The sequence below is a fragment of the Carex rostrata genome, chromosome 18 (genome assembly GCF_964058835.1).
Source record: "Carex rostrata chromosome 18, lpCarRost1.2, whole genome shotgun sequence".
NCBI classification, from domain to species: domain Eukaryota; kingdom Viridiplantae; phylum Streptophyta; class Magnoliopsida; order Poales; family Cyperaceae; genus Carex; species Carex rostrata.
This window is the reverse complement of record NC_135935.1, coordinates 333,890-356,398: the sequence shown is the minus strand read 5'-3', so window position 1 is coordinate 356,398 and position 22,509 is coordinate 333,890. Positions and strand designations below refer to the sequence as shown.

The 22,509-nt window shown below is 33.2% G+C and overlaps 2 protein-coding genes across 5 annotated transcripts; one reads left to right on the top strand and one right to left on the bottom strand.

Annotated features, from left to right (window-relative positions):
- The first annotated feature begins 13,723 nt into the window (after positions 1 to 13,723).
- NIAP (Major facilitator superfamily protein) lies at positions 13,724 to 17,654 on the top strand. The gene is made up of 6 exons (XM_078319510.1): positions 13,724 to 13,875; positions 14,510 to 14,778; positions 15,258 to 15,495; positions 16,132 to 16,654; positions 16,795 to 16,997; positions 17,286 to 17,654. Exons 1-6 carry the CDS (start codon positions 13,873 to 13,875, stop codon positions 17,499 to 17,501), a joined length of 1,452 nt encoding a protein of 483 aa, XP_078175636.1. The 5' UTR covers positions 13,724 to 13,872; the 3' UTR covers positions 17,502 to 17,654.
- A 480-nt stretch (positions 17,655 to 18,134) lies between these two features.
- On the bottom strand, positions 18,135 to 21,946 carry LOC144569251 (pre-mRNA-splicing factor). 4 transcript variants are annotated; one of them, XM_078319508.1, is made up of 4 exons: positions 21,447 to 21,946; positions 19,318 to 21,064; positions 19,145 to 19,281; positions 18,135 to 18,400 (listed from the first exon to the last, which is right to left on the bottom strand). In XM_078319508.1, the coding sequence occupies exons 1-4, from the start codon at positions 21,824 to 21,826 to the stop codon at positions 18,391 to 18,393; spliced, it is 2,274 nt and encodes a 757-aa protein (XP_078175634.1). In that variant the 5' UTR covers positions 21,827 to 21,946; the 3' UTR covers positions 18,135 to 18,390. The 4 variants fall into 4 exon arrangements, with proteins under 4 accessions (XP_078175634.1, XP_078175635.1, XP_078175633.1 ...); XM_078319509.1 differs by having other exon boundaries at positions 19,145 to 19,319; positions 19,356 to 21,064; XM_078319507.1 differs by having other exon boundaries at positions 19,119 to 21,064.
- Between the last annotated feature and the right edge of the window lie 563 nt (positions 21,947 to 22,509).

The following is a 22,509-nucleotide window of genomic DNA, read 5'->3' as shown; positions in this document are numbered from 1 at the left end:
CCAGTATATGCTTGCAGTTGGGAACTGAGATCATGTTTCACTGAAGAATGTTGGCTAGGATATTGGCTAGGATATAACTGAAGAATGTTTTCCAACTGCCACCTCTCTCTCCACCCCCCTCAAAGGAAAAAAAAAATGAAAAAATAATAATAATAATTACAAAGTCATGTTTAGCTCAATTTTCCTTTATTTTGATGTGTCGGCTCTCGTTTAAGACGTGGAGAATTAACTTCGAGTCTAGTGAAAAATGTAAATGTTCTCGGTGTGAAATATAACATGTTCAAAATTTGCTGAAAATTCCTTAATTACGAATATTAAATAGTTTGTATGACTTCTAACTTCTTCTAAAAAAAAAAAAAATTCCTTGTCTTTGTTGCTGACTTTATTTGTTTGGTCCAGTATATAAATAATTACTCTTTGTTGCTGACTTGATTTCTTTTATCTGTCCTTAATTCTTTTGCTGTCTTATAATAAAGAGCATCATCGCACTCATTTTCAACGTACGTACTAGCCACATTTTAATCAGAGACTTGACCTTGCAAGATTAATTAATACTAGCTATAAAATTAAGTGTGGTTGATGGGAAAGCGAGACATTTACTGTGATATCATCGAAGGTTGACCCACCAAGCTTGCTTAGTTGCTTGTACGATTTTTCTTTAAATAAAACATATCTTATTAATGGTCAAGGACAATGCTTTCGAAGTAAAAAAAACACAAGTTTAAAATTCGGCTTAAATTAAGTTTGTGAAGAATTAAAGTTAAAGGAGCTGATCACATATTCATCGATCATCTCAAAAATATATATGTTTCAATTATTCATGACATGAGTGATGCAATTACGAAATAATCAGAAAAATAAAAGTAATATATAGTCAGAAAAACATAAAAATCTTAACAAGTTCGAATAGTTCGATTGAGTTTAATTTGTTTAAGGTTGATTGCCATCCAACAATTTTTATTACAAAAATAGCCTAAGTGGCTTTTTGGTTCTATAGTTGGTATTGACATGATTACTAGTATATTCCAGTTATATTTAATTTGTAAAGGATTCTGTTTAGAGGAAGTAGATCAGATCTGTTTGGAGTTGGAAGCTAATTAAACTAGTTTTTCATTTCTAATGAAATAGGTGGGAATCCACTTTCTCAAAAAAAAAGGTTTACACTTACACCCGCTTGACATCATTTGAGAAAATTATTTTATTGCGTTTTTTTTTCAAATTGTCCAACTTCGGCTACCGGAAATTGGTAATTAAATTTCTGGATCTGTTAGGCCGACGCAAATATTTTAATCTATAAATTTTATTGGCATATCTGTTAGGCTATATATGCATAGAGTTTATTTTTATTTTTATTTTTAGTAGAAATGTATTAAGCCTTTATATTCATTGATACACGGATGCAAAGAGATATATATTATTGAGATTCTTATTAATCCATACAGACAGGTTCTTCGAAAGGGTGTGCAAGAAAAAGAAGAGAGATAATTTATTTGGGTTCGGTAGAAATTAAATTGATACGGGAGATTGAAATTAGGGCGCTTAATTAAAACAAAACATAGAGGCGGCAGCAAAACAAATGGAAACGGTTTCAAATAAAAATATAGATGGTTATAATTTATACAAGGGGCGCGATTAATTGCATCAGGAGTTGCCTTTTTTTTTCTTTTAAAATTAGAAATGAATATGAATTGAAATAAATCTGATTGCCATTAATTCTTGGCCGTTACTATTTTGTACATTGAAATGTTATTTGTTTGTGGCAGTTATCAAATTAAAACATATATATAATATGTATATTATTCTTCATATTAAATTACTAATTAGACACAAAAAAAAAATTTGTTTATCATACTTAATGAGACATCAATTTTTTTTTAAAATTAACTGTTATATTAGTCAATAATCAAAATATTTTTACATAGACATATAAAATATATTCAATATTATAAATAAAAATTTATAAGCCAAAATAATATTAACTCAATTTTTCAGGATGTTACAGATACATATTTAATTTTTTTTTAGAGAGACGCATATTTAATTCTCAAAAATAGTATCTAAATGATGCTGACTGACCCTCTTTTAAATTAAAAAAGTGTAGTTCAGATATTGATATTATTATTTTATTTAGAAAAAATGTAGTTAAGATATTTAACAATGTCAAGGAAACGCACTGTTTAAAATGAGTAGGATCGATCTCCGCCACAAAATATGGCTTTCATCGAATTGATTGGGAAATTTTTTTTTTTTTTTTTAAAGCTTGGTAGAAGCTACCAGCCTAAATAACAATGAAAAGTAAATTACAAAAGCATCTCATTCACCATGCAACAACAAATTTCTTTGTTTTTTTGAAAAGCTTGGGAACTTAAATATTGTTAACTTTTAGCCGGCCATTTTTTTTAATACCCAAAAAAAAAAAAAATTTACAAAACTGTCCACTGTATCGATTTGTTTTTAAATCTATCCAGACCGCCTGGCCTATGGGCAGTCCAAATCTCTAGTGAACCGCCTGGGGCTGGGGCGGTCCTCTATTTTTTTTTTTTTTAAGAGAGAGACCTTAATATTTTCATGTTTTCTTGTTTAGGGTGTATCAATGATGTCAACTTTTTTTTTTAGAAAATAATTGGAGAGCGAAAGAAAGAATAATTAAATTATTTGATTATTGTCAATATATACCATTTACTCGGAGATAGGCAAATGAACACAATAAATAATAAATTCATTTTAAAATAATTATATGAATAATTCTTGAATAATATCTTAGGCTTATGACTAAACAAAATACCGATCGTTGTACGTCTATCGTCGAACGAAAACTTAAACTGAGTTTTTGAGGCACTAAATTTTGAAAATTCATAACTAACTGTAGAAAAATCCAAATAAATTGAAATTTGTATCAATTCTGTGTATTTTTTAATGCTCTACATGCTGGTGTAATCACTTTTACATTTTGGTCCTTGTATCAGTCAAGACTTGCTAATTTACCAGCATAGGTCAAATTTGATATTTTTAGTGCATTGCACTATACCAGTGGCCTTTGTTTAGTGCTTGGCTGCTGAGTTTGGACTTGGTACCATATCAGAGGTCAGACTAGATTGTTTTGTGCATGGGCAGAGATCTAATTTGAGATTTGAACATATTTTAGTAGCTCTAAACTACTGTTTTAGTACCAAAACTAAAGAGAAGAAGATCAAAGCTCCAAGATATCATTTAATGAAATTTTTTGAAATATCAACAAGCTGTCAGAACTTGAAAATTTTTTAATCAAGGCCAAGTCCTTAATTAGTGTTATCTTTAGACTTGTGATATCCAATTGACAAATCAAATCAAAGTCATAAAAAGTTACGACACCTCACTCATAAATATTAAGGTCTCTCTCTAAAAAAAAAAAAAAAAATAGAGGACCGCCCGGGCAGTGGGCGGTCAGGTCTCTAGTGGACTGCCCCAGCCCCAGGCGGTTCACTAGAGATCTGGACCGCCCATAGGCCAGGCGGTCTGGGTAGATTTAAAAAAAAAAACGATACAGTGGGTAGTTTTGTAAAAAAAAAAATTTTGGGTATTAAAAAAAATGGCCGACTTTTTGCTTAACGTCGAAGCAACAACTGATGCTTCTCAATACTATTCCAACTAAATGTGTGACAAGTCACGTCATTAACATAGCTTGTGATATATTTTGGCAGCCTCTCCCAACTTTTTAAAAAAAAAACATAGCTTGTGATTTCTTTGTAGCGCTACCAAGTCTTTCTCTCAAAGAAAAAAAAAAAAAAAAAAAAAAAAAAACTGACCGACTTTTAATGATGAGGAGGGTTCAAATGCCTCCATGTTTTTGTGTTTCTATCATGCCTCCATTTCTCTTCATTATTTTCAAAGTTCAAACAGTCGATCCGAACCGTTCAACCTAACCTCCATACTAAAATATGTTTGGAGACCAAATTTTATATTTTTAGGAATTTTTTTACTATTTTTTTAGATAGGGAAAAAAATATTGTTTTTAGATGGTTCAGATTTACTGATTTTGTACCTATCTAAGAAAATAGTAAAAAAATTTCTAAAAATATAAAATTTGGTCTCCAAACATATTTTAGTATGGAGGTTAGGTTGAGCGGTTCGGATCAACTGTTTGAACTTTGAAAATAAAGGAGAGAGATGGAGGCACAAAAACATGGAAGCATTTGAACCCTCCTCTTTAATGATATACGGAAGCACAAGGATATACAACTACTTTTACGCAACAGCAAAATATTTCAAGTGGTTGTATTGGCCGAACAAATAGTTTACATTTAAATCAAGCATTTAGGAATTTTTCTTAGTTCAGTTAGTAATTAGTACTATTACTCATTTACGTAGGGGTACTTGGAAGAGAAATTCAAAGTTTGTTTCTACAACTTTCTGAAAAACAAAAAATTGATTAATAAATTTTCATTTAAATCAAATTGATCCTTGAATTTTATTGAATTTATCTCAAAAGCTCAAGTTGTCCTTTTAATTTGATAATGTTAACAACAAGACTAATTAACTTGATCAATCTAAAAGTTGATTCTTAATTTTGAGAGAAGTCTAAGTACTAATTAACTTTAAATGTTTTTTTTTTAATTTTAATTAAGTTTAGGAATCGGTCTTAATTTGGACCGTCTCTTTCTAATTTGGAGTTCACGGACTGACTAGTACTTTTTTCGAAAGTTTAAAGTGTTGGTTGAGCAATAATCATTCTAGTGTAAATAAAAATTATGGCTAATTTGATTTTTTTTTCCTTTAAAAAAAGAGAGAAAATTCAAGATGAAAAGCTGAATTTTCTAGTCTGAATGCAGCTCACCAACAAATTAACAAGTAAATATGTAAAGTTAGTGGCATAAAAGATCCATAGACATAGGTGCAGAACTAGACTAAATTGTACGAATTAAACATAAATTAAGATCAATCATATAATTTTTTTTGCTATGAATGAAAAGCAATTTTACACTACTCATAGCATTACTAGTAAACTATATAGAAAATAATACAGAAATACAAATTTGAAATTTGAAAAGAAAAAATAAGAATCAATTGACTTCCATTCATATTCTAACATGGTTCCACAACTGCATAAATGAGTATCGATTTTACAAAATATTGCTATATAGTAATTACAACTTATTTGATTGAATATCAAAATGTATATAATATATAAGTGTGATCAATTAAGTTTGCTGGTAACAACTGAGAGACTTTAATAAATTAATTTGATTGACTTGATCAAGTGATACGAATAATTAAACATATGATATTTATAAATATTTGCAATAGCCATCGTGGCTAAAACCTATATTTTTGTATTCCCCAATTCATCTTTGAGTTTAAAATCTTTTTCCTTTGTCTTAATTTGTTGTATTGTGTTCAGATTAATTTATTGGATTCTCAGAGAAAGAGGCTTAATTGAGTTCGCATTTCTTTCATGAAGATACAAATTGTAGAAATACATGATATATCGCACCTATAATAGTCTAAATTAATGATATATTTATAGAAATGAAAGAGATTTTGGTAACCCATGCATGTCCATATATGCATGAAAATCCGAGTTGCTAATGGGTCGCTTTTTCTATTTGGAGATGTGGATTTTAGATGTTATTCACGGAATATGGCATCATGTTCTATATTAGTGTATGAATAACATATGGTGTTTAGTTACAACCGGAATAGTCATGTTCTATATTAGTGTATGAATAACATACGGTGTTTAGTTACAACCGGAATAGTTATGTTATTATATAAAAATCACCCACTCATGTTCTTTTATTGAAGTTCCATGCATTAAAACGATTGGTTTCGGTGTCGACTTCCAAACTATATATTAGTTTGATCTAGACAAACTAGCTTAGATTTTGTTTATTTTTGTTGTTTTTTTTAGGAAAAGAAGGTTCTAAGTCTCTTAATTTAAATATTTACTATAAATCTTTAATCAACCATTTTTTATACAGAAAGATATTGCTTTTGTTTTTAGAAAAATAGTGGTATATATCATTGATTTCATTGAAATAAAAAATCATAGCATATCTGATATGGTACCTAAAATTGATATCAAAATCAAATACGACAAGTCATTACAGCAATTCAAAACAAAAACAAAATAAAATACCAAAATATCATAGCATCCACACAACTAAGGCAACAACATAAAAAAAATACAAAAATATCATAACAAGCATAAAATTAAGTATTACAAATCTAATGAGCCTTCGTCCTTCTCATCTTCTCTAGACATTGGATATGAGGGGTTGCCATCTCCAGAACCCTACAACAGGAGATCCAAAGCTTGAGTCGTATCGAGATATTGCTTTTGTTACTAAATCAAATACTGAATTCTTATACAAATGGAGGCTTGACCCGCATTTTACTCAACAAAAAAAATTAAATACTGATTTTCATTCATTTTTTTTTAGGTTATACTCTCAATCATTACTATTTTAACTTCTTCTTTTTAAGTATTTTGTCTATTTGTTTGAAAAATCTTCGGCCTTAAAAAGCCAAAAATATACCATGTGCTTAATTTCTTTTAAGCGAAATAGCTCTTGAAGACTAACCGGCGTTCTAATGGAAAAAAAAAAACTGATTTTAATTTAGGAGAAAAAAAAGATAGAATAGATTTATAATTGAATTATCTTAATCAAAATAATATTACATATCATTTAATAATTAATACCCAATAAACTTGAAATAATTTACTCTTCCATACCATCAACTTTTGTCTAGGATTTTATATAAACATAATCAGGAGGGGAAAAATGGAAACTTGATGATCAGACATCAGAGGGAGGGTATGAATATCTTGTAATGGTTGTTGGAACTGCTCAGTGCCAAAGCTACTCGATAGCAACAAAGAAGAAGCAAACAAAGTCTCTTTTCAGACTTGACAAAGAAATTCTCGCCAAATCCCATAATAGAAAGGATTTAAAACCATAATGTTGACATCTGCATCACTTTTTCTTCTTTTAAAAGTGAAAATAGAAAATCTCTGATCATGATTTCATTTCGCGTTTCATTGAACGGCGTTCCGATAAAATTAAGATTAGTAAGATGAACTATTTTTTATTTAGCGTAGACTAAACTAAGATAAATATTTTGTTTGGGTTGTTCAAATTTAGTAAGATGAACTGTTTTAAATTTTACAAGTTATGTATGACCAATAAAATTCTAAATTAATTCAAAGTCGATACACACCTTATCTAAACAATTAAGAATACATCTACAATTTTATTTTTATTTTATGTAATATTTTTAATATTTGCAAAATAAGAGTTGAACATCAGAATATGTCATAGAAGTTCTGTATGTTAGAATTATCCATAAAATATCAACTGAATTCATAATTAGTGTTTAGTGCTTAAGTTCATTATTGCACCTACTATAATTGTACTGAAAATTTTAAATACATTTCTGCAAAAAAAAAAAAAAACCCACTGTTTTTGAATAATTTCATATTTATTAAGACCGTAACGACAAAAGACGGCTCCATTTTTGAGGCCGCTATTTGTCACCCTAGTAAATATGAAAATTTTCAAAAACAATGATTTTTTTGGTTTATTTTTTTTCTTAGTTGAGACTTGAGAGCATTTTTTTTTTTAAATTTCGAATAATTGGATATCCTCCGATCCAATAGTTATTTGTTGTAGTTTCTACTGTGATTGTCAGAACCGCTACTTTACCCTTTACACAGAGATACATGAGTTGGGTTGGAGCCGCGAGTAACACGAGTTTCTAGTCGACTCAAAAAAAAAAAAAAACACGAGTTTCTAGGTTAAAAATATAAACGGAAAAACATAATATAAAAAAAATTGAGATTGGGTTTCAATATATCAAGATATATCATGTCATCAAGTATTTTTTAATGAAACAGCTAACAGATCCTTAGTCCTTCAAAAATCTCCGGACTTTTTATACAAATTCTATAAACAAGCTCATTAGATCCGGTAATACCATGAAAACAATCCTATAAATAAGTTCAATGAATGTTCTGCAGATGAAACCGCGTGGTCCCAGATGAAAAAGCGTGAAAGCTGTTGAAAACGCGTGGTCAACGAACAAAGTACAATTGAAGTACAATCGGCAGTTAAACTGGGGACCACCTTCTGTAAACATACATATATTATCTTGTGAACATACACATATTATCCTGTGAATATACAAATATTATTCTATTAACATACATATTATACTTGAAATTATGGCAGTTGAAAGCGCATTGTTATCGGTTATGACAGTTGAAAGCGCGTGGCCGAAAAATTACTTTGAAAGCGCGTCGAAACTAAACTAAAAAGGTAAGGTTTTTATACGCAGAGATTTTCAGGAAATTGTAACCCGGGGGACGTTACCTTTTTCTCATTAAATTATGGAGTAAAGAAAAGAGTATGAGAAGTTGAATACCTTGCTCAGCTAAAAATAAAATTCATGAATCATGATACTCATGAACAGATGGTGGACGAGCTTGAAACAAATAAAATTACAAAGACACCATATTTAAATCTATTATCCAGAATTATTGGAGAAGAGCTAAAAATCTCATTTCTCAAATTTCATATTTTCCAGCATAAGTGAGAACTCTGCAAAAATTCAGTGTGACATTGAATAAGTCTATGACAAGTGAGAATCATGTGCAAATTTGATTTTGTGCATGGTTTCCACATACGAACAAAAATATGAGGCAATATATAGCGCTTTGATTGATAGACAAGCTTGGAAGAAAAATACTTCGTACATGGGTCACTGTTGTCATAAATTTGTACAAAGTCACACCGAATTTGTACAGGGTTTACACTCATGGAGTTATGGATAAAAATATGAGGCGAAGTAGTGCACTCTAATTGAGGAACGAGTTCGAAAGAAAAAAATGCCTCGAGCAATTGTTAACATCTCTCTTAAGGAATTATTTTTCCTAACCATGTTTTATTATTTTAGCACGCCACATTTGAAACATTTACGCTGCAAATTGCCTTGTATATATGTCTACTAACCACTTCATCCAGTTAGAAATCAAGACATTGTTTACAAGTAAAAGTTTGAGTTGCTTGAAAGATTAGAGAAGAATAAATGGGGACCACAATCAAGATTTTTTGAAAATTTTGAAATTACGTAGTTACCATCTAAATTTATGTAATTACATATTTACTATTTAAAAATCAAATAACTCACCTATTTATCCAATATAACTTTAGTATATATCAAATAATCAAATATACTCAAAACTCAGATTAATTATGTTTAATATTCTTAAAAGTATAATTAATAAGGATTAGCTTAGCACCTTTGTTTTCTCTCGTTAGACTCTTTGAGTTTCCATTAGCTAAAAGAAGCACACTATTTTTAACTTAGTTAGTAACAAAACGCAGTATACTCAAACTCAATTACTACCTCAATAACGGGTTGCTTTATCAATGTCGGCTTTAGCACGAGTTGTTTTGTTGGAAAAAGTGGAGTGGGTACCTTATTTTTAGACGATCTAAGTTGTAGCTAGAATTCTAATATCTCTAAGTCTGTTGCCCCCTTCTCTCCAAGTTTCAGCGGGAGAGACCAGATAAAGAGAGAGTTTCAACGAGAAGGAGAAAGTTACGTCAAAAAAGACGGGGCGATAATATGTGCACAAAAGAGGAAGGGACAGAGAAGAAGGGGACTAAATAACTTATTGATTATATTTTATATAATATTAAACTTAATTAATCTTCTTTTATTAATTGAGTAAATACGCGAGTTATTAGATTTTTAGATGGTAAATACGTTATTACAGAAATTTGATTGATAAGTGCGTAATTTCACAGTTTTTAGTGGTATATTTGAAATTCTCCCTATAAAATATATCTAATTTAATATATGTGATCTTCTGTTGAAATTTTAATATATGTTTTTATGTTGCATTCTATTTGATATTATTTGTGTTATTTAAAAATTATTCTTCAATACATATCTTATTTTCGAGATGAATTCCGAAAATTTGTCTTAGTTTATAGAATTCTAAGAAACGAGAAACGACTCTGGAAGATTGATAGCATTAAAATAAAGATCCAATATGAATATTTTTTTAATTAGAAATTTAATTAGGATAATTAAATTCATAATTTACATAAAGGTAACAAGATGCAAAAATATCACATCTCATACCAAAAGAATCTTACCCCTAAATTTTGCATTTTGCCATTGAAAAAATTAGCAATTTGTATGAGAAAGAACCCAACAATAATTACTCTAGTTTCGTAAAGCCTAGGTAGAACCTAATTTGATAAGGTTTTATATCACTTGTGTAATGGACTAAATCATGAATGAAAGATGGGCTAGACCCATGTTTTTCTTCAAAAAAAAGTTCTTTTTAAGCAGCAATGATATCTTCTTATATTACATTCTGTTTCTCTACTGATTTGCTTAGAAAGACATCCAAACTACCGAAATTTTTATAAATACCCAAAAAAAAAAATTACGAAATCTACTCAACTTTTGAGAATCTCGGAAAATACTCACTCCGGTTACTGAACAACTAGATTTTCAATTTCTTTCCGCTCATTCAATTCCCGGAACTTGACAAAATGTCCGATTACTTGGTAACCGGAAATATTAGGAATTTCCTGTTATTCAATAACCGGTTTTGGTCAACATGTAAACTATATATAATTCGACTTCGTAGTCTCTGCGAGAGTTAAAAAAAGAAAATATTATTTTATAATTCTTCCAACCAATTGCTTTAATAAACTCAATATATAACAGAGGTGTCATAGCAAAAAATAATAGAAAACATGTACAGTAGTTAGTCAATGTCTATAACTTTTAAAAACCTCACTGCTACCATATCGGCAAATGCACATGCTTATATGAAAACAGAGAACTACATAAATATGAATATGAATTTAATAGATATCTTTTCAATGATGAATTCAAGTCATTTATTTGAATATTCTTGATGTTTCAAACTTTTAATCTCTCAACTCTGATTTACTTGGCAAACATCTTTCAAAATTTTCTTAAACATCAAATCGGTTTACTTAGCAACTATGTTACTCAGATACTTCGATTTAGGCACCGTACCCGTATCGGATACATATCAGATACCGATACGCATCCGATACGGCTTGCCTCTCCGCCGTACCCACCGGACCCGTTGTCTCTGCCACCTCCGCTCGGCCTCTCTCCACCGTTTCTGCCGTCTCTCCTCTCTCCAGGTATATCGATCGAACTCAAGTTTCGCATGTCCAAAATATTTTTAATTGTGAATTCTACAAGCTTTATTAGTTAGTCAAAGCATTCAAATTGATCTCAATGTTCACATTTGGGCATTTGGCAGAGAAGCTATTTTAATTTAAATGGTATCAACGTGGGAAATTAAATATATATTAGGCAGAAACGTGCATAGATGCTTTGATTAATGCCACTTGCTTCTTTATTTGTTGGTTTGTTGGTTCTTTGTTTTTTTTTTTTTTTTTTACAAGTTCTATGTTCAGACGGCAGAGTTTAAAGCATTTTTTTTTTTAATTTGGGTGATGTGAATACTGTATACATATACCATGTCAAAAATTTCATTGTTTTTTACTTGTAAATTACATGTAAAAAATTTGATATATATACAAGTGTTGAATTAATAGTATAAATGTATATTTTTTCTTTGTTGTAATACATGAAACAATAATATAATTAAAATAATAAAAAATAATATATATATATAGCCGTATCATATCCTTCGTTTTTGAAAATTGTCGTATCGCAGTATCCGCATCGTATCTGATACGATACCCGTACCCGTATACCCGTATCCATGCAAACTAGCTTAGCAAACATCTTGCTTTATTCACAACGTTAAAAATAAAAGTTTTTTAAAAACTCTGCTTGAGTATTCATGTAGACCAAGATTGAAATTTAAATTCATTGCCTGAGACTGGCATATTTTGTCCATTTTCGGGATAAAATGGCCTAATTCCTGTAAATGATCAACAATCATTTATTCTTCTTTTGTTTTGTATTATTCTTTTTTGAAAAGAAAAGATAAAAAGATAGTACATAACATGTTTCATTGATTTTGAAAAAAACCTCGAGTTACAATCAACACAACTCACAAAAAAAAAGACCCCAAAATAAAACAGCATAACGAAAATTGAACTTGACCACCTGTATATCCCTCCCTTTTATCTCAGAGTACATCCTTGGTTTAAACTTTCATCCGTTTATCCCCTTTGTCAGCTATTTTGGCTTTTAAATCACGGTAAAGAGAGGGTTTTAGCCTCAGTACAATATTCATAATAGACCATGATATCTCATAAAACAAAGAGCAGCAACAAAACATGGTAAAGAGAGGGTTAGAAAATTTTATTCTGTTAATCGTGCTGTTTATTTATAAAAGTTTTTGAAGTTTAAACAACAATATTTATTTACTAGTATCGTGCCCGTGCGTTGCGACGGGACATAATATAAGAGAACAAACAATCTCATCTCATACAAAAGAAAAAATTACACAAGATCAATTATACAAATGCATACATTAAAATTATCTAGTAAATAATAATTTTGTGTACCAGTATGAACTGATGCAAAATGGTACGAACAAAACTATTAATTTAAAGTACTTGCCATGTTATGTTGTTGTTATAGCGTAATACAAACCACAAATTCCAGCTCTAATAAAATGTAATTGAAGCCCAATCAGTGAAAAATGAAGTATGTAATGTATATCAAATTTACATTTTTCATTCTACTCCAGTATCACACTAAAAAAACTCAACTGATCAAATTTATTAAAAATAAGCATACTGTTGAAGGATTTTTACTAAAACTTGTCAATTCAAAGAACATACAAAAACAGAAACCAGATTACCAAATTAAAAGAGACAAAATTGCATCGATTAAGAGGGACAAAAGGTCATTAAAGTACTGAAAATATAAACAAATCAAACAGGATCATACCTGAACATAAAGATTGACAATGACTACCTCAATAGTATGTACTGGTATAGAGCATGACAATTGTTCGATTTCAATATTTTTTCTTGACATGAATACATGATCATTGAATATTTACTTACAAACTTAGGAAAATAAAAGACACTTCACAAAATGGAAGTTCCAATAAAGCACCCTTTCACCAGTTATACAAGTTGCAGCTTTCTTTTTCTTTTCAATACAAGTCAAAAGTGCACAATCATAATTAAGAAGAATAAAAACAATTCAAACAAAAATTACAAATCAAAACTAAAACCATATCAATGATTGAACAATGACTTTTCTGATTACCATCTGAATAGAAATTAATTATTCATGGAGAAGTTGACGAAGTGAAAAACATGTCTCTCAAGCTCAAAACCTGCCCAAACGGGCTTCTCATCGAGCTTCTAAATGAACATTATCAAACTTTGTTCAGGTCCGGTTCAAGTTCGATCCACCAATAGAAATTAAATTGAACATGAACTGAATATTGGGCCCGTTCATATTACAACTCGTCCGAACTTTGTTCAACAAATGTTCAGCCCGGTTTGAATTGTTCAACAAACCAATTCTGGGCCAACTGAATACACCGGGTCCGGTCAAATTCGTACGAACATATTTTGGATCAATTTACTCGGATCACCCGGTACCTGACTCAAGCAAACTACAAACAGACGCTCCAAATTAGTTCCTTTCACTTGGAACGAATCTCGAAAGAAACTTCTATAAATCTGACACGTTCATTTGTAATTTGTTTGAGTCAGGTACCTGGGAGAAGACGGATTCAGACGAGATCTGGAACTTATAATGTTGACTTTTTATTTGACCTCTTTGTTTCGCACCTAGTTCCGACAATGGCGGATCTATGTCCCGCTAGATATTAATCTCCCACAATCCCTCTCTCTAAACAAGACGTTCAAGATAAAAGATTCACAACAGAAGTTAATGGTGAGTGAAAATTTTAAAATCAGCGTCAATTGATATTGATTTTGTTATAGATTCTCTCTTGTTCAAGCAGCTTGAGTAACTGGGCATTGTATATCACTTGCGTGATGTCATTTCTCGATTTCTTTTAATAACTAAATAATTTCTCATAATAATTAGTTGCTCATGAAGTTAATTAAATTATAGGAGAGAATCAGGGTGCTTAGTTAGCTGTCAGTAGCGTAAACTGATGTTCAGATGTAAGCTAGTCATAAATTTCTTAAATTTGTTATACCTATATCTGTGTTGCTCACGTAGCTTGAATGTATGGCATTCTACATCACCTGGTTCATGTAATTCCTCCAACGCATTGCATTTAAAGCAAAAATGGTTTCTGGAAATAATTAGTCGCGTGATGAACGGAATTGGACTACAGAAAAGAACAATATTTCTTAGTTATCTTTTTTTTTTTTATTAAGGAGTACACTGGTATTTTGTATGCTTTTTTTACTGGTTAACATACTATGAGCTGCTTACAGCGCATATTATCTAGTTTGTATGCTTTGTTTACTGGTAGTTTGTAGCCTTTCATTCAAAAATTTCTTAGTTATCTGTAAGTATAATGTCCTTTGCTTATACTTTATTTTGAATATTGTAGATGAGAGAAGAAGAAGATACATACACCGTAGATGAGGCACTTATAAAGCTAGGGTTTGGGAAGTTTCAAGCTTTTGTGCTTTTCTATGCCGGTATGGGATGGATTGGAGAGGCAATGGAGATGATGCTTCTGTCATTTGTGGGGCCTGCAGTACAGACTCAGTGGAACCTCTCTGCTCAGAAAGAGAGCATGATTACTAGTGTTGTCTTTGTGGGGATGCTTATCGGTGCCTACTCTTGGGGCATTGTATCAGATACCTATGGTAGGAGGCAAGGTTCAACTTATTTCTTATTTCATTCTCTTTGTTTTTGTTTTTCTTACCTTGAAATCTACTAATTTACACACATATGTAGAACCAGTGAGGAAGCCCAAAATGTCACAAACAAGGTTAAACTAATAACGAGTACAAAATTTGTAATTGACAAATAGTCAATCACATGTGAAAGACAGGGATGAGTAGCACTTAGATTACTATGTAAACTAAATTATGTTTCAGTTTAATGGAACGGGCTTTTGGCTTTTTTTCAAAAAAGATAAAACAAAAACAAATGGCCAATCACATGTAAAAGGTAGAACTTTGAAGGAAATTATATTCCCAGAGGTTAGTTTGGTTATTTGATTGTAAATTCATCATACCTTTTATTATAATTACTGTATTGGCTGTTACTTGGGCTTAGATTTTATATTTTCCTTTTTTCTCCTTGTGAAGATGCCAAAATATGGTACTGAATTTATCATCATTTATTAGGAAGGGGTTTCTCTTCACTGCTATAGTGACCAGTACAGCGGGTTTCTTGAGCGCACTTGCACCGAACTATGCTTCTTTACTTTTTCTTCGGTTTATGGTTGGTATTGGGCTTGGAGGTGGACCCGTTCTTTGGTCTTGGTTTCTGGAGTTTGTACCAGCTCCTAATAGGGGGACATGGATGGTCATATTTTCTACATTTTGGACTATTGGCACTATCTTTGAGGCTTCCATTGCATGGGTAATGGACCATTTTACAATTTTGTTATTTCTTAATTATTATTTACAAGAAAGCTATATTCCTTAGAAATAGGTTATACCTTTGTCAGAACACAGTATATACTCGTAAAAAGTAAAATAACAAAAGAAAGCTTATGTACTACAGTCCCTTCCACAACCTAAATTTTACCCTCCTTGACAAAAAAATGACTTAACCCTTGTCTGTGTAAAAAAGTATCCTCTGCAGAGTTTTTCCGTGCGGAGCTGTGCAGCGCTTTTAATCTGATCCGTTCGTTTCGAATCGGACGGACCAGACCAGATCTTGCCCGAATTTTAAAAAAAACTCAAAATTTGGTGAACCCTTAATCCAGTCCGTCCGATCCGAAACGAACGGACCAGATTAAAAGCGCCGCACAGAAAAAATCCGCAGAGGATAGCGCTTCTGTCTGTGTCCCGTTCTCCCTGCAAGTAGTTTTTCTTTTCTTTTCTATTTTGTAAAAAATGGGCGAGTGACAGGTAAGAGGTATTATCCTCCTTTTGGTATACAGGAAGCTTTTTATTTGCAATTCTAGTTATGTAGTTATGGAATTCTGAGGATTTTAGGGACAATGCATGAATATATTTATCACAATGTGTGCCTATGTTTTATATTCTTCAGGCCATAATGCCAAAGCTTGGCTGGAGATGGTTACTGGCTCTATCTTCCCTCCCATCTTTCATTCTTCTACTTTTCTATCGAGCCACGCCTGAATCCCCACGATACCTTTGTATGAAAGGCTACACAGACAACGCCACAGACATTCTGAACAAAATGGCTACAAAAAATAAAATAAGCCTCCCTCCCGGACGCCTCATTTCTGATTCCCAAATAGAGCTCACAGAAATTACTGATTCCTCCATGGAAACTGCACACTTGGTCTGTGACCAGGATCAAAATGAAAATTTTGGTACAAAAAATGGAGGGTTGAAGGCAGTTACTATTCTTTTGACCCCAAAGCTTGTAAGGTCGACTTTGCTTCTTTGGATGGTGTTTTTGGGAAATGCATTTGCTTACTATGGAATAGTTTTACTGACGTCTGAGTTGAATAATGGAAATAAAGATTGCAAGATGAAGGAGGTTAAATCAGACCATTCAAATGATGATGGGCTTTACAAGAATGTGTTCATCTCTAGCTTTGCTGGTAAACCTTAAATTGAATAATGATTTTATAATTCTTGGTAAAATTAGTAATATTACTGAAGTGCTCTCTTATCTAAAGAGGAGAAGATTTGTGTTCCTCCTTTGGTTCATAAACTCATTTCTTATTCCTAATTTTGACAGAGATACCAGGGCTTGTCATATCGGCTTTAATTGTGGACAAGCTTGGGCGAAAGCTATCTATGTCATCAATGCTTTTTACAAGTTTCCTTTTTATGGGACCTCTAGTATTTTATCAGTCAGAGGTACTCACAGCAATCTCCCTATTTGGTGCGCGCGTTTGCATCTCCGCAAGCTTTACAATAGTATACATATATGCCCCTGAGGTTAGCTTTATTTGTTCTCTGATTATAATTTTACTTCCTGTGAATGGATGCATCTAGGTATTCTGGTATATTTTTGTGTTAAGCTCCAACTAGTGCTAAAGAAATTCGAATGGCTGTGAAAATTTCTTATTATAAAGAGTCATTTGCAATTTCAACATCTTACATCTAAGATCCTAGTCTATCTATAGAACTATGTTGCAAAAGGCATAGAAAAATCTAACCTAAGAAGAAGAAAAAAAAATTAAAACTGTTTTGCCTTTAACCTGGTCTTTGTGCTTGTTTTACCAGATATATCCTACATCAGTAAGGGCAACAGGCCTTGGTGTTGCAAGCTCAGTGGGGAGAATTGGCGGTATTTTATGCCCTCTTGTGGCTGTTGCACTGGTACACGGTTGTCACCAGACAATTGCACTGCTCTTATTTGAACTTGTAATATTCCTTTCAGGTCTCGCTGTTTGTTTCTTCCCTCTTGAAACAACAGGTTGTAACCTAAATGACACGTAATTGACTTCAATTGATCATTTTATTTTCTTTCCTTCTTTTTTCAATTACATACTCTTAAGCGGTGTCTTAGAAATAGGTGATTCCTTATTATATATCTTAATCTGATGCTACTTTATTGATTTACAATAATACACATCTTTCGTAGCTTGTCAATTTCCTGTGTTCTCCTTTACTCGGCACGCATTTGCCATGAACCTTCAACTTGTAATTAGTAAAAAAAATCTTTTAGCACTATCACGTGTTAAGAGGTAAAGAGTTTCTTTTACATAAGACCTATGTTACCCCTATACTTCGTATATGGTCCCATACCAGTATTGTATCAATATCCAATACCATCCAATATCCATATCGTATCCATGTCCTTCCGAGAATTGTCGTATAGCTGCATCCGTATGCAATATAGCATATGACAGACCTCTAGTCAATTTATTTTTAAATAGGATTTTCAAGAATGTGTTTGATATTCTAAGGTAAAAATATGGGCCAACAAGAATATTTATGTTAACCCTCAAAAAAAGAATATTTGATGTTTGCTAGAATGAACAGCCAACAATTGTCTACGAGAGATGAATCCACAATCGCAGCAAAATTAAAAACTGAAAGAAAACTAGGTATTTGTCGATTTGTATCTAACACAATAATAGAACAAGTTAACAAAATTTCTCAAAAAACATCATGCAACCCCAGCAGCAGCTTTTGCACAGAAAATTACATCAACTTGAGAAGGATAACATTCTACTAGACAACTTTTAGCTACAAGCATATAACAACAGCGCCAAAAGACAAGGGCATTACAAAACAGAAAATGTCTTAAAATAGAATATTCATAAGCTAGCATTCAGCAGCCCAGCAAGCTGTGTTGGCATATGTTCTTGCAAAACCCCATAGTTCAAAAAAGCCTGCCCAAACAAATAGATGCAATTAGTACTACAATACAAAGAATAAACAGGGAAACATAATTTGCTATAGACTAAGGGTTGCAACATGTGGCTATATTAGCTTGTCATATTGGTTTAAGGGTGTACTCAGTGATTTTGCATTAACGAAATTCAATGGTGCATCTAACTACTCAGAATAGCGTATTAGTAATTAAACAACAAAAAAGTTTTAAGATATTTGCAAACTATGATGACTGGCCAGGGAGACAAAGATCATTACAGTTTTACGTGCACAATTTTATTCCTACAATTAAAGATTACATGGTCATTTGTAACAAGTACAGTGGGATCAGGTATTGTGCACCACAAATTCGATATTAATATTATGATATTAGTTAACTCAGGCAATAATTAAGTCATCAGCTTGACATAACATTTGATACTCTGTTCCAACAGCTTGATGGTAATTGTATATAAACAAAAAGCGAGGGTGTTCATAACAAATATAAGATACGTTGGTTTATTTGCATAAACTTTACAGTGTAGAGTGCCTTTTCCATCATAAGGTGTCACGTTATCATGTAATTCGGGCATATCTTGGTGGTTCACCTCAAAACTGACCACCAGTAAATAGTCTCTGCTGTATTCTCAAGCAACTAGACAAACATGTAATATAATAAAGAGTACACTACAGACGGCCTGCCCTGTAATTTACTTTATAAATAATAACTCGACTTACCTTAGCAAAGTATAAGAAGAGCTCACCGCCGCCTCTCCCTACGAAGATCTTCACCATGGCGACGCTCATCTCTTTGCCTCCTAGAATCACGATTTGATTCATCATCACGACGTTCCCTCTTCACACCATCATCATACCGTCCCCTCCTTGCATCATCACCATGACTTCTTCTCACAGTGTCGTTGCGATCATCACCATGGCCTCTTCTCACATCATCATTGCGATCATCACGCCTACCATGTCGGTCCCTCCTGGCATCATCATCATGGTGCCTGTCAGTCCCCTTGCCATCATACCATCCACCATCAGCATCAGTAGCATTGTTCTTATCATCCTGCTTGCTATCATAGCGATTGTCAGAATCACCGTCATCACCATGCCCATCGTACCGTGTCCTCTTAGTACCATGCTCGTGAACATGATCACTTTTCCTTTTACTATCATGACCATGACCATCATACCTTGAACTCTTACCATAATCATCATGCCGATCATACTTGTTGTCATCATCGTAATTATGCCTCTCTTCTCTTGCACTGTTGACACCATCATGATATCGTGCCCTCTTAGCATCATGATCATGACCACCATGATGTGTCCTTTTACCACCATTATTTGCATCATGTTTTGGCCTCTTACTACCATCCTCTAAGTATGGATCTTCTTTTTTCACCTCACGCCTCCTATAATCAATATCCCCTCCCTTTTCTGCATTTTTCATTCTGTCCTCTCCCGAAGTGTCATTTCTTCTATACTCGAAATCATTTTTGCTCTCCCTCTCCTGTTTCACTTCAACTCTTTTCTCCTCCCTTCTATTGCCATGTCCCTCCTTCTCAGGGGCATTTTTGTCTCTTAAAGATTTCTCTTTACCATATTCAGAGCTGTCACTTTCATTATCAGAATCATGCCTTCCCTTCTTTACCTCTTTGTACTTCTCCCCCCTCTCCTTTCTCTCTTCCTTTGTTGTCCTTGCTACTTTACTTGCCTTGCTACGATGTTTGTTACCTTCTCTCTCATCACTAATATACTCCTCCCTTCTATTGCCATGCCCATCCTTCTCAATGGCATTTTTGTCTTTTACAGATTTCTCTTTACCATATTCAGACCGGTCAATTTCATTATCAGAATCATCAGTATCATGCCTTCCCTTCTTCACCTCTCTGTCCTTCCTCCCCTTCTCCCCTCTCTCTTCCTTTGTTTTTCTTGCCGCTTTACTTGCCTTGCTACAATGTCTGTTACCTTCTCTCTCATCACTACTATACTCTGACTCATCAGTATCACGCCTCTTACTCTTATTGGATTTAGCTTGGCTGTCAATCTGTCTACTTCTTACAGAACCTTTACCATCTCTCTCTGAGCCAGAACCAGAATCAGAACCATGTCTCTCATGTCTGATGACCTTATTATGTTTCCTCTCACCGCCTCTCTTTCTGTCATAATCTGATTCTGAGTCTGAATCATACCTCTTATTCCTCGAGCTATGTTTCCTCCCTTTTCTACTACTCTTACCAGAATCAGAGTCAGAATCAGAATTGGAATCGGAACCAGGATCAGAATCAGAGCTATCGCTTTCTTGCTTCCTACTTCCTTTCTTATGCCCTTTAGAATCTTTTGTTGTTCTTTTCTCCCTCTTGGGATCCATCCCAGAATCAGAACTGACATCAGAATCAGAATTGTAGCGGGAACTCTTATTTTCTTTTTTCTTTTTTTCTTTCTTGTGATTTGTATCAGTTTTCATTTTCATTTTTGCTGCCCTTCTTTCAGAGTCAATGTCCTGACTTTGCTCTTCTTCACTCTTACCTTCAATAAATTCACCTGATTCGACATCACTCTCTTGTTCCTCTTGTTGTTTCTCATCTACACTTTTAATTCCCAGTGCAGCTCTTAGAGTTTCCAGTTGCTTCTCTTTCCTTGCAGCAACGTGGTGGCTCTGTGTATCACTATACCTGAAAGGTTTACATAAAATTAAGTAAGCAGTGTGAATACAAACATAGTACATGGCAAGCAATGCAATGCTACCATGTTTACAGATCACTCAAACAATTAGCACCAGCTGGTAATCCACACGGGTTGTTTTCCATCTTCAGCCAAGTAAGCAATGATTACTCTATAGTTACTGGCTTACAACCCCAGATGGTCAGAAGCTAGAATAAAAACAGTTGCACTAAGCTGACATCATACTATGCCTGTCTCAATTCACACTTCAAAACATCCATTCATAAAAATTGTTCATTCATAATTCACTACCATTGGAATCAAGAAAAAGATAACCTTAAATAGCAAAACAAATAAAAGAAAACAACAGTAGAAGACAATGGACCAATTTACCTCTTATCGGATGCGCCATGAGCTCCTTGAGACCCACCAGCACCAGTAGCTTGATCATCTCCTTTCTCTGCCTCAGCCTCAGCCTCTAGCCCTTTTCTGGTCTCGCCTATTCTCTCCTCAATTTCCTGCTCCGTATAGCCTCGTTCTTCTAGGGTTTCTCGCAGGACAAGAAGCTTCACCTCGATCTGTCGCTTGCGATCGTGCTCGAGTATCTCCTTATTGGGCTTGCGTACGCCGCCGGAGATGGTTGGTCCGGGCGGAGGCGCGCCACCGCCAAAGGGCTTGGTGGCGTTGTGGGACCTTACGAAGAACTTGTTCGACTGGACGTATCCATTAGTCCCTGATCCACGAGCTGTCTGAAGACCGATACCGTTGTACATTGAAACCCTAGATCGACTGAAACCTAGAGGCGCTACAGAACGAAGATCTCGTTTCTATCGTTATTTATTATCTCTTAATAGTTCTAGGAAAGAATTTCGAGGCGGTGACGATACCCCAATCCACATCCGTTAAATGGCGGTGAACGTGTCATTTCTAGGTGAACCTTATATCATTGAATCCAACGGTTCTTATTAAACCACAACTTTATTTCTGATTCAGCAACCGATTTGTAGTATGTCACGTCGTATTATATTATTATCTGTACGTATGAATCAGTGTTGTAAAAAACGTGTGTATCGATTAATCGGCTGATTAGTTGTTGGTGGTGATCAAACTATTATAAAAAACTTTGACTAGTCGGCTAATTATTTCTAATTATTTTCACTTAATCGCTTAGCGGTACCTGTATGTCCGACGATCGCATACCGTTATTTACAGCGCTAGTATGAATTGCAACATTTTAAAGGGTTCACATCTATCCGTAATTTATATAGATTTATACATAATATACATATCTCACTAGAATTGGGGGATATTTTAGTATAACAAAATTCCAAAATTTATGTAATTAAAATGTTGCACCAAAAAAATTTAGGAGGGGGGAATTATCTCGTACCGTTATTATGTAATGATCTGTCATTCGATTTATCAAGATTATTTTTTTATGGTAGATAGCACTAAT

Bases quoted from the DNA above. Each gene is read 5' to 3' on its own strand.
- NIAP (XM_078319510.1), top strand. The intron at 15,496-16,131 runs GTAATGGACCAT...TATATTCTTCAG, and splicing joins TTGAGGCTTCCATTGCATGG to GCCATAATGCCAAAGCTTGG. The intron at 16,998-17,285 runs GTTAGCTTTATT...TTGTTTTACCAG, and splicing joins TATACATATATGCCCCTGAG to ATATATCCTACATCAGTAAG.
- LOC144569251 (XM_078319506.1), bottom strand. From the start codon at position 21,826: ATGTACAACGGTATCGGTCTTCAGACAGCTCGTGGATCAGGGACTAAT. The intron at 21,065-21,446 runs GTAAATTGGTCC...TAAACCTTTCAG, and splicing joins CATGGCGCATCCGATAAGAG to GTATAGTGATACACAGAGCC.